The following is a 12,014-nucleotide window of genomic DNA, read 5'->3' as shown; positions in this document are numbered from 1 at the left end:
GAGTGTGAGTGTATGGGTGAGTGAATGAGTGTGTGTCTGGGTGTGTGTGTGTATCTGGATGAGTGGGTATGTAGGTGAGTGTGTGAGTGTGAATGTGTGTAAATGGGTGTGTGTCTAGGTAAGTGTGAAGGTGAGTGCGTGTGGGGTGTGTCTCAAGCGTGTGAGTGGGTGAGCGTGGGTGTGTCTAGGTAAGTGTGTGAGTGAATGTGTGGGTGACTGTGAATGTGTCAATGAGTGTGTCTAGGTAAGTGTGTGGGTGAGTGAGTGGGTGAGTGTGGGTGTGTGGGTGTGTCCAGGTAAATGCATGAGTGTGGGGGGGGGTGTCTGGATGAGTGTGTGAGTGGGTGTGGGTGCGTCTAGGTAAATGTGTGAGTGAGTGTGTGGGTGAGTGTGAATGTGTGTGAATGAGTGTGTGTCTAGGTAAGTGTGGGGGGAGTGTGGGGGAGTGTGTGTGTCTGGATGAGCGTGTGAGCAAGTGGGTGAGTGTGAACGTGTGTGAATGAGTGTGTGTCTAGGTAAGTGTGTGGGGGAGTGTGTCTGGATGAGTGTGTGAGTGGGTGTGGGTGTGTCTAGGTAAATGTGTGAGTGGGTGTGTGAGTGTGGGTGAGTGTGGATGTGTGTGAATGAGTGTGTGTCTAGGTAAGTGTGGGTGTGGGTGGGTGTGTCTGGATGAACATGTAAGTGGGTGAGTGTGGGTGTGTCTAGGTAAATGTGTGAGTGTGTGGGTGTGTGTGTGGGTGAGTGTGAATGTGTGTCAATGAGTGTGTGTGTCTAGGTAAGTGTGTGGGTGAGTGAGTGGGTGAGTGTGGGTGTGTGGGTGTGTCCAGGTAAATGCGTGAGTGTGGGGGGGAGTATGTCTGGATGAGTGGGTATGTGGGTATGTCAGTGAGTGGGTGAGTGTGAACGTGTGTGAATGAATGTGTGTCTAGGTAAGTGAGTGGGTGAGTGTGGGTGTGTCTAGGTAAACGTGTGAGTGAGTGAGTGTGTGGGTGGGTGAGTGAGTGAGTGTGTGGGTGAGCGGGCGAGCAGGCGGGTGCGGGGTGAAGGGCAGTCAGCGTCCTCGCGCGCCCTCTCTGAGGGCCCCTCTCCTGACCCCCGGCCACCGTCCTTTGGGTCACCTGGGCGTGTGGCCGTGCCTGGCCGGGTGGCCACCTCCGAGAGCTGAGACGTGCGCCTCAGCGGGGCGAGGCCGGGCGACCGTCCCGTGCGCGCTCGCCCCGGCCCGGCCAGCCGCTCTCCGCCTGTCCTTGACCCCACGGAGCCCCCCCCCGCCCCGGGGTGGAGTGACAGGCAGGCCTCCGGGGGCCGGTGGCGGCCGTCCGGCCACGCCGGGGGCTGCCGCCCTGTCCCCTAGAGAGCGGGCCCCCCCCCCCCGGCGGGACCGGAGCCGACCGAGCTAAAGCGTCCTCGGCGACTCCCCCTCAGGTGCCTCGAAATGGTGCGCTTTCTTCGGGAGAGGAAGCAAAATGTTCCTAGCAGAGCGGGGCCTAGGAATATTTTGTGGCTTTGCGGCCGGCGAGCACGGGGTGGGCTCTGACTTGCTCTCTGTTGCCCGCAGCTGGTACTGTGAGTGTTGGTACCAGTAGCTGCCTGTCCCTGTCCCAACACCCAAGCCCTACATCCGTGTTCAGACATCATTACATCCCCTACTTCCGAGGTAAGGTGTGCGGTGCCGCGGGCTGTGGGCGCTCGCAGGGCCTCCCGCCACGCGTCTGTGTCTCGCTGTCCCGTGTCCGCCGCATGGCTTCCCCGAGCCCTGTGTGTCCGCCCGTGCCCCTTGCTGTGTGTCTCGTGAGTCCAGCTCCGTCTCTGTCGGTGTGTAAATGTTCCTGGGAGGAGGCCGCGGGCAGCTCGTGGCGAGAGGAGTGAGCGGTGAGGGCGGAGCTCGAGCCGGAGGGACAGGAGGCGAGGCCGTCCCCCGGCGCCCGGCCCCGGGGCCCATTGTGAGAGCCCTCGCCCGTTGCCCGTGTTCCTTCCCACGTCAGCTGCGAGGGGCAGAGGGACCGCTCCCGGCCGTTACCTAGAGCAAAGCCCAGGAGGCCGTGACGCGTCCGTGGCCTCGGGCTCAGGGTGGCCGGGGCAGGATGCGCCCGGACAGGCTCCGAGGTCCCGCCTCCTCCCAGGGTGCAGACCGCCCGCCGTTCGCATCCCTGCACGGGCATCGTCGGACGCAAATCACACCAGGGAGATGGCCAAGCTCTTCTCCTGCACGTTGGGAACTGAATTGCGTCCGACTCGTGTGTTAGAGCCCCACCCAGCAGCGTGACCGCCTCTGGAGATGGGTCCTCGGGAGGCCGTCAGGGTTACCCCAAGTCACTAAGGCGAGGCCCTGATCGGTGGCCTTACGAGAAGAGGAAGAGGCACCAGGACGTCTCTCTCGCTCCCTCTGCACGTGCTCGGGGGAAAGACCGTGAGGCCACGTGAGACCAGGGTGGCCGCCTGCGAGCGGGGAGGAGGGCCCTCCCCGCACACCAGACCCCGCCACAATTTGGCGTGGGACTTGCAGCCTCCAGAACCGCGAGAAACACGTGTCTGTTGCTGAAGCCGCCCGGTGCGGCACTTTGTCGAGAGGCCCTAGTGGCCGGAGACACCCTAGGAAGACCCTCGAGGCGTTAGAGGAAGCAGGTAGGATGTTCTTGCTGACGCCCCCGAGATGCATGAAGTCCCCGGCCCGTACCGCGCCGGGTGGAAGACGTCCGGCCCGAAGGGACCGGGAGGCGAGCCAAGCTCAGCTGGATCGTTCCACCGTGTGCCGGTCTCAGACGGGGCTCGTCGGAACTTGTGCGTCCCCCGCGTACGTCACCGGTCGTGTCGGTGCGAGCCCCGTCGGTCGGCAGCAGAGCCGGAAATGGTGCGCCCCGCCCCCGTGCGTGGGAAAGCCGGAAATGGTGCACCCCGGGCGTGGGAAAGTAGCCAGCACGGCCTTGCCACACGCATCCGCGTGGCACGTGAGTGTCGAATGCCCAAGAGGCACACGGAACACTCACTGCAAACCAGAGTGAATTTGACTGTTAGGTCACCAGGGAGACGTGTCTGCTCCCTTTGCTCACACGTCCAAAGGCCCTGGGCACACGGCTCCCCTCCCCACCCCCCAACAACCACCGCCACCTGCCGCTCCGTTTTGGGTGGGGCTGTTCCCCCGGGGGGCTCTGGTCGAGGCGTGGCCCGCAGACCACGGGCTGGGAGCAGACCCTGTGAGCCTCCTCTGCTCCTTTCTGACCCTCCACCCTCGAGTTCTTTCCGTGCCAGGGTGAGGAGAGCCACGTGGACCCTCGGCCAAGGGCAGACACCCCGGGCGGCGCCTCAGACCTGCAGCATGCCTGCTCCGGGCGGGTCGGGGGGAGCAGCACCCCGTCCTCAGCCCCGTTGAGAGGGGGCCAGGGAGAGGCAGCCCCATTGTCCTCGGACAAGAGCAGCGAGGCCCTTCCCTCCATCCCGTGTGGGGGAAGACTGTGCAGACAGACCCCGCCCCCCGCCCCCCAAAATGTGGTCCAGAAACTATTTCCTGGCTGGGCCAAGGGCATCCCCCACGGGCAGGGGCTCAGTCCCCGTGCGGTGCGGTGGCCGGGTGGGTGGACACAGGCACCCGCCCAGTGTGGGGCCTTTGAGGCCCGTGTCTGCCCTGGCTCCCTCCTGGCTGCTTTGGCCACCAATTCCCTTTGTCAGAGGTCAGACACAGCCTCCCCACCCTCCTCTCGGGGTCAGACGTGGGGGAGCCCTGACCGCACGGCTCTGCCCCACGCCCGACTTCCAGGGCCACGTGTGACCTGGGGTTTGCCCAGCCTCTTTCCAGGACTCACCCCAGAGGAGACCGAGGCTCAGAGAGACCCGGGCCCTGAAATCCCAAAGCTCCTTGGGACAGACCCGAGTCAGGCTCCCGTTCACAAGCCGTGTCCACCACAGGTCCCGGGTCCACCTCAGAGGCCACACCGAGGGAGCCCGTGCCCTTCCCCTTGATGCTCGTTCAGCCCCGCGCTCTAGTGCGTCCCAGCCTATGGGCGTTCCCGTGGCCAGCTGTGCCCACGGCCTGCCCTCCTCCAGCTGGTCACGGCCCTGGGTCTACCCACAGTCCCCGGAAAAGCTGTTCCCGGCCTCTCCTCATCCCTCCTTAGCATCCCTGACTCCACTAGGTGGAAATTTCCCTAAGAATGCTGCTGTGGCCGGAGGGCTCCCCGAGGGGAGGCATGCCCTCCCCACGGCCAGCACCTGCCCCGACCCGCCAGATGCTGACAAGGGCCCCTTGCTTCCCTCCTCTCTCCCTGCTGGACGCCCCTCCCAGTCACACCTACCCACCCCTGTCTCCGTGCCTAGGGCTGCCCCTCCACCAAGACCTTGCCCACAGCAGCAGTGCTGATGGTAGTCAGGTGCACTTTAGTATGAATTCCGGGCGGTGTGAGGCTTAAGGCTGACCTGTCACCTGTTAAGGAGCGGGCACGTGTGGGAGGCGGTTGCTGCTGGAATCTCTTCACCGGGCAGCTGCCACTTACCGCCCAGCGAGCCTCCTCCCCACGAGGCATGGGAGGGAGAGGAGGGAAGGGGCTTCTGGTGCAGAGCCTCAGGTCAGGGTCCTCTTCCCACTGCCCGCTGCGCCCCAGAGGTACCTCTCCATCCGGCCCCAATCCCTGGGCCATGCACCTTACCGGGTGGTCGTGGTCGAGGCTCAGGGGGCCCGTGGCGGAGCATTGCACACGCGAGGACCCGCCTACGTCTCGGCGTTCGTCCTTAACGCTCCCCTGCGCACGGATGGGGGCTGGCCTTGCTTCTGGCCGCCTGGAGAGGAGCCAACTGGGGGCAAAGATGGGACAACTGAAGAGTGGACTGAATGAAGAGTATTGACCCAAGAGTATTGACCCAAGAGTAACCCAAGGTGTGAGATGAGGGTCCGTGAGTCCACACTGACACGAATACATAAAGGAGGGAGAAGGGACAGGTCTCTCCCCTGCAGAAGAACCTCCAGTGATCTACGTGGAGATATCACCCCCGAGGAGGGGGGCCCCCTCCCCAGTCCTCAGGTGGGCGCTGAGCGCCGTGACCTCCCGCTAAGAGTGCAACGCGGGACGGCAGGGAGGGGGCCGTGCGGTGGGGAAGCCCGGCAAACCCGGCCGGGGGGTCAAGGTCAGCATCCCGGTGACGGAGGGTGCCCTTGACGGGACGCGAGGAGAGGGCACTCCACCACCCCGGTCTTCCTCCCGGGGACCCGCGATCCCCGTGTAAGCACGGGAGACGATCAGACGAGTCCCGGCCGAGGGACCTCGCACACAACCCCTGGCCGGGACTCCTCGCAGAAATCGTCACAACATGGCAAGTCTGAGGAACCAACCGTCCCAGCCCCGAGGAGCCGGGAGACGGGCGGACAAAGCGTCACGTGATGTCCTGGGCGGGCTCCTGGGCAGGGAGGGGACATTGGGGGAAGTAAGGAAATCCAAACAAAGTGTGGCGTTCAGAGAGTACCAAAGGGGCAGTGCACGGCTGTGACGTGGGCCCTGAACCGGTGGGGACTGGCCAAGAGCACACAGGAGCCTCTGCACAGCCTGAAACGGCTCCAAGATAAATCACTTACTTAACTTTTAAAAGGAAGAAGCGCGCCCCCCCCCCCCCAGTAGAGCTCAGGTTCTGCCCTCCTTCCTGAACTGCCTCCAGAAGCCACGAGCCTCCTCAGAAGGGGCTTCTGTGCCTTTTCAAAGTCACCGCACAGCCAGGCTCTCCTCTGGGTTTCCCACATCCTTGGTGACATCAGTGGTTTGGGGTTTTTACCCTGAAGGCCCATGGGGGAAGCTGGCCCCCGGGGCATGACGGGAGCCTCTAGAGGGACTCGGTGAGCGGGCCGGAGCTGGGTCTCACGGGGGCCCTGGCACCTGTCACCCAGGCCCTCCCAGCCCCGCCCTCCTGCAGATGGCAGCTGAGGTGGTGGGAGCCCTGCAGGGCCGACGCGGGCCGAGCACCGCAATGGGCCCTGGAGGTTGACGTTGGCGGTGTGCGATCATGAAGTGACAAAGCGAGTCCAGAGAAGGGATTGGTCAGCAGTGGCCTGTGTCTTTCAGGGAAGCTGGGTACTGGAGCCTTGACCCAGGAAGTCTTGACTAGTGGGGAAGATTACAAAGGGGGTTCTGGCGGGGGCGGAGAGGGGAAGGAGGGCTGGGGGACTGGGACAAGGTGGCAGAGTTTGGTGACCAGTGCGTCCCTGGATGGCAGGTGTGGGCGGGCATGACGGGCCACTGTTTCTGTGTCCCCACCTGCCTCTGGGTCTTGTGCCCTGTGGGTACCCGAGGGACGCTGCGGGCGCTCCCCAGACAGATCGGCACATGTACACGGGGGCTTGCGTGTGATGTAAGAGGGCACCGCGCTGTAGGCTTGGGGACTGGGGGGACAGGAGCCCTCAGGAGCCTATGTTTGATGGCCTGGGGCCGCCTGGGCAAGAGCTGGGTGGACCAGGGCCAGTGAATTCCGGGCAGAAGGAAACGAGCTGTTCGAAGCCCCCCGGATTCTACGGGCCAGCCGGGAGCACGCCCAGCTTAGCCATGACACCCCGAATGTGCCGTCCTCCGCTGCTCTGGAGCCCATGCAAGTGGATTTTTTCAAGCCTGTGCTTCCCGCCACGTTTCTCTGCCCTTGGGGATGGATCCAGTCACAGCCACAGTTGGTAGAACCAACCCGCGGTTTCCTTTGAGTGTGTGGGGCGTGGCTTCCCCCGGGAGCTAAGAAATGGCCCGGATTGGCGAAGAGCTCTGGAAGGCCCTGGAAGGCCCCACTGGAGGGGCGTGGCTCAGGAGAAGGCGGGGTTCACGCTGCGACAGGGGGCAGTCGCCTGCCTGAAACGCCATCAACGCCGACGGGTGAAATTGGAGCCCAGGCGTGGGAAGATGCTCGAAGCTGCGGTCAGCAGCCCGTTTTGTGGTCTCAGCCCACACAGGCGTGCCCGCACGCCCTCCCCGGTTCCCAGTGCACCTGCCCCGGGCCACAGCTCGCTCTGAGCCCACGCCCGCCGCGCCCTCCTTGTTAGCCACCGTGCGGCCCCCTGCCAGTCCACTCCCAGCCCCTCGGAAGGGCTGCTTCACTTCCCCGTCACCTTGGGGTCCCGATGCTACAACGCCCAGAGCTCCTTCCAAGGCAGGAGAGCCCCTTGCGTTCGCCAGGCCGCGATCTGAGGCAGCACAGGGTTCCCGAGGCTAACGGGAAAGGAAACGAGGTGTGCCTTATGCGTGTGTTGCTAAAACGAGCCGTAAACCTCATCATCCAAAGTGTTCAGTGCCCATCGCATTCTGTCTATCGTGCCATTCCTCAAATAGGTACCTGTAGGGCGGGGAGGTTCCCCGGGGGCAGGGGGGGCGGGGGGACCGTGGCCGCCTGAACTTGTGACTTGATAATCCAACCTTGTTCGAAACACAGAAATTACAAATCCACCCGGGATAAGGAATCGGAGCCAGAATTGGAGACTCCTTTTCATTTGATTTGCCAAAAATAGCTTTATTCGGGAGCATGGCCGCGGACACCAACTTTCTCTTATTCTCCTGTGGCTCGTAAAAGTTTACTCCGTGGCTTTGAGGGACAGATTCTGTGATCCTGTGCTGGATGGTTAATCCGCGGGTTTTCCAAGCAGGCGGCATCTTCTTACACAAGGATACTCAGAAAGGGAGGCTTTGGTTTTGGTGACTTTGCGGTTTGCTGGATGCAGGCATCAGCCGTGGCTGAGCAGCGGGCCAGCTGTGCACCCCAAGGAGAGTGGGGGGCCAGCCCAGAGCCAGGCCAGCCTCCCCATGAACTAGCAACCAGCAAACCCTTTGCCTTCAAGGCCACTATTCCTTCGCCACGGGGCCGTTGGACGGGGTCCACCCAGGTTGGATTAACAAGCCATGGGGCCCGGTCTGGAAATGTCAGTGGGGGCCACCCTCCCTTCCCTGTGCAGAGGGGTGGGGGTGGGGGGCCCCACCAGGCAGGGGAGAGGGCTCGCGGGGAACAAGTGTTCCTATTTGACGTACTCTCCTTTCCCTTCCCCTTCCTCCCTTCTGCTGTCTTTGTTCTTCCGTCTGGAGGCAGTGAAAGTGGCCGGAGTACCCCGAGCCTCTCGGTGCTCTCAGACAGCAAGCCTCCCCCCTGCACCTACCAGCAGGCGCCTCGCCACTTCCACGTCCCAGGTAGGCACCCAGGACGCGTGGTGGGGCTCGCCATGCAGAGCGTCTGTTTGCACGGAAGGGCCGTGGTTCCCAAGCCTCTCCGCCCCCCGCCCCCCATTCTGCGGGTTTGCACACCCCGCAGCTGGCCTGTGTTTGAGCTTCTCCCGAAGCCATACAAGCACCAGGGAGACGTTTTTGCCCTCCTGGAAACGCGCTGGAGGGAAGGCGCTGTCCGGCCGGCCGTGCACCTTAGCCGCCTCCCTCCCTCTGCCCCTTGAACTAGGTTCTGGCATCGGGCTGGGCGACGCTTAGCTTGCGGTGTGGGTCCCGGGCATCAGTCACCTGCGGGTGCGCCAGATCCTTTCTGGCCACTTAGGATCTGGTGCCTGAGGGCTGACGTGGGATGGAAACCTCCGGTCTGCTGGCTCACCCTGCTCTTCTCCTCTCTCTCTTCTTTCCCAGACACTGGCGTAAAAGATAACATCTATAGGAAACCCCCCATCTACAAACAGCATGGTACATTCAGCTCTCCTCTGTCGCTGGCTCCCTGCATGCCTGTCGCACCCTCTTGCCGTGACCCGATGGGCGATGGGGAAGGCTCCTCGGGCAGTCTTGAATGTTACATGTGTTCGCTAGCAGGCTCCCCGGAGCCTCTTCTCAAATCGCTACAGAGGGTGCCCCTGAGTAAGGGCGCCTCTGTGTGTCGTAAGGCCGAGGCTGACACGCGTCGCTGGGCTCGGGGAGGGTGTTCACAACCGAGAGCGGGTTTCCATGAAAACTGCTTCGCTTTTTTAAAAACATTTACTTAGTGTTTATTTATTTCGGGAGGGAGACAGAGCATAAGCAGGGGAGGGGCACAGAGAGAGAGGGAGACACAGAATCCGAAGCAGGCTCCAGGCTCCGAGCTATCAGCACAGGGCCCGACGCGGGGCTCGAACTCACGGACCGCGAGATCACGACCTGAGCCCAAGTCGGACGCCCAACCGACTGAGCCCCCCAGGCGCCCCAACACTGTTTCGCTCTGAGTGAAGCAGCCAGATTGGCTTTAACCAAGGTGGTGGGGGACAAAGGCTTCTTGGACCACCGCCCAACCCAGCCTGATTTTTGGGAAACATAACAAACCAGATTTAGTCATTTATTCCTGCGTTTTAGGAATTTCTGACCATAGAATGAATAGCTAGTTTTCAGGTAAAGAGATTGTTGCCTCAACAGATAGGGGCTGGGGACGTCTAGCAGCGAGGGGGTCCCCTCAGCCCCCAGTTTCCCTCTCTAAGCGAGGGGACTGCCCGCCTCCGCTCCACCGGAGTCTGCCCGCCTGGGACAGGTGCACAGGCAGCACGTGGCTAGAGCCATGGAGCAGGAAGCAGAAGGCTCAAGGTCCCCCCTCTGTTTCTTGATGGAATTGCTGGGCGATATGGGCATGTTGCTTCACCATCCTGAGCCTCTGTTTCCTCATCTGCAAAATGGGACCGAGCCCTCCGCCCCGCCCTTTCCACAGGCCGGTTCTGAGACCAGATGGAATAACGAATGTGGAAACGCATTATAAACCGTGGCGTGCTGTGCACGTGACGGGGAGATGGGAAGAGGAATTCTCACATTTGCAGTTCTTGTCTAGATGCTTTCTGTGTGTGCTTTCTGTGTGCTTTCTGTGACTTACTGGTAAACCAGTGCTCTGACCGTACAGACAACAAGGTTCTTACTCTTTCCTTGATTGCAGTAGGCCCTGTGCTTTGCGCCTGCACTTGTCTCCTCTTTCCAAGAAGGAAGAGAACGGATTCCACTCTCGGGTGCCGAGAGGGCAGTGACTTTCAGACCGTGGCCTCTCAGCCGGGGAAGCTTGGAGCACGGATCTCCCAGAGGGATCAGAGAGGGGGGTGGGCTAGTTAGACGCCAGGGCTCGTAGAGATTGTCCAGACCAGCCCCCTCTTGTTACCAGCGGGGAGCCTGAGGCCCAGCCGAGGGAAGGAGCCGTCGCGGTAAGTGCCGTCTTCACATCACGGCACCCGTGTTCGAGCCTGCGTGGAAAGCGGCGTGTTCTGTTCTTGGCCCACAAGTGGCATTCACAGACTTGGCCTTTTGTTAACCTCAAACATGTAATTAACGCACGCGGTAGAGGAGGGACCGGCTCCTTAGAAAGCGGAAGAGGCCGTAAACCAGATAATGAACCTGCTCAACGACATCCGAAAGCCAGTTCGGAGACAGAGGACTTCCGACACTGAGTCCTTTGATTAGATCGCCCAAGGGAGACATTTGATTTTCACTGTTACCAGCGATAATCCTGGTGCTGTTGTTTTTAAACTGGATACGAAGGCCCCTCCTACCCAAAAGCGAGTGAATTCCAATATAACTGAGCCCCGAGCCATGACTGAAGCCCATTGATTTCGGGCATCTGGCATGTCGAGTCTTTTATGAAGGAAGCTCTGTGGAGTACCTCCTGTCCACCGGGCATTGGCCACATTCCGGGGATACACACGAATGAAGTCTCTCCCTTTGTGCACGTACATGGGCTGTGAATGGAGGGGTCAGCATGTGGCGTGCACTGTCCTTGACCAGGCTTCCTTACGTAGCGCTCGGCAAATGATGGTTGTGTTAGGATACGTTTGGTTTTGAACATATTTGAGATGTTTGGGTTACAAGATTTCCCCCATCCAGGTGAGCACATCCTGTCGGAAGTATGTGCGTGTGAGCGTGTGTGTGTGTGTGTGTGTGTGTGTGTGAGCGTGGGCATGTGTTGTGAGTGTGTGTGAGTGCGTGTGTGTGCACCCCCCCCCCCACTATGTTGAGCAAAGTGACCACCCATCATCTCGCAGGAGAGAGGAGTGTAGTTCAGGTTTAAGAAGCCATTCTTTGACTCTCCACCTGTCTTGGGACCCTCTGGGTGATGAATGTTAAGTTACTGGACCATTTAACTACTTTAAGATAACATATCCATTTAACTACTTTAAGATGATATATCCAACCAGTTTAAAAAGCATAGTTTTTTTTAAATTTTCTGTTTGAGTTTATTTATTTTGAGAGAGACAGAGACAGCGTGAGTGGGGGAGGGGCAGGGAGAGAGGGAGACGGAGAGGATCCCAGGCAGGCTCCGCACCGCCAGCACAGAACCCGATGCGGGGCTTGAACTCACGAAACCGCGAGATCGTGACCTGAGCTGAAACCAAGAGTCGGACGCTTAACCGACTGAGCCACCCAGGCGCCCCTAAAAATCAGTTTTTAATCAATGCGTTTACTTTTCAATTCCCTGTTTCCAACCCATAAAAGGTTTTTGTCGTGGTTGTTTTTAATTAGCATCCCGCTTTTCTGGGGCTCGCGTCCCATTCCTGTTTTGGGGGAAGCGAGCCTCCAGCCTGCCGGCTGAGGACGAGGCCGGTTAGCGCCCCATCGGCCGCCGTGAATGCATCCCTGCTCTGCACAGGCGCCCCATCGCTGTCAGTGCCTTTCCTGTTGGCCACTCTGAGGGGGGCACTGAGCCTGGGGACGAGAAGTGGCCGCTCTGTGGCCCAGCTGGGGCTCACCCCCAGGTCTGCCTGACCCCCGACCTCCAGCCCCCGACCTTTCTGCTCTCGTACAGCATTTAGGGCCCGACGGTATATTCTTGTACTGTATTTGTTCCAGCTCTGCTTGGTTGTGATTTAACGGCTTTAAAACAAAAATAGTAAGAAGAAAGGAAGCAAAAGGGAGTGAATGGAAAATAGGAAACAGTGGGGGGACAGGCCAGGCCAGGACGAGAAAAGCCCTTTCCTGCACAGTCAGGGACAGACGCGGGACGCTGAGTGCAGGCAGGACCAGGGCACTGTGCTGGGGAGCCCGGTGACCTTGGTGAGGCAGGCACGGCTCCGGCCTTGGCCGCTCCCCGTCCCCGCCTGAGAGTGGGCTCCAGGCTGCTCTGCCATCGAGCTTTGA

At 60.7% G+C, this 12,014-nt stretch overlaps 1 protein-coding gene across 18 annotated transcripts in view; it reads left to right on the top strand.

The window, feature by feature from the left end:
- The window catches only part of ABLIM2 (actin binding LIM protein family member 2), a 140,179-nt gene that overhangs the window by 93,561 nt on the left and 34,604 nt on the right, over positions 1-12,014 (top strand). For 9 of the 18 annotated variants that reach the window (XR_006217108.1, XR_006217107.1, XM_042985047.1 and 6 more), the window contains 3 exons: positions 1,559-1,657; positions 8,031-8,132; positions 8,574-8,627. The exons of 4 other annotated variants lie outside the window; for them this stretch is intronic. Coding sequence is in view for 12 of the 14 variants with exons in the window: in XM_042985047.1 (XP_042840981.1) it covers positions 1,559-1,657; positions 8,031-8,132; positions 8,574-8,627 (255 nt within the window). In the remaining 2 variants the exon portion in view is untranslated. The remainder of the gene's footprint in view (positions 1-1,558; positions 1,658-8,030; positions 8,133-8,573; positions 8,628-12,014) is intronic. 5 more of the 18 variants (XM_042985049.1, XM_042985045.1, XM_042985044.1 and 2 more) reach the window with 2 other exon arrangements.

Source organism: Panthera tigris, chromosome B1 (assembly GCF_018350195.1).
Source record: "Panthera tigris isolate Pti1 chromosome B1, P.tigris_Pti1_mat1.1, whole genome shotgun sequence".
In the NCBI taxonomy this organism is placed as follows: domain Eukaryota; kingdom Metazoa; phylum Chordata; class Mammalia; order Carnivora; family Felidae; genus Panthera; species Panthera tigris.
The sequence above is the reverse complement of the archived record's forward strand: the minus strand, read 5'-3'. Positions and strand labels throughout refer to the sequence as shown.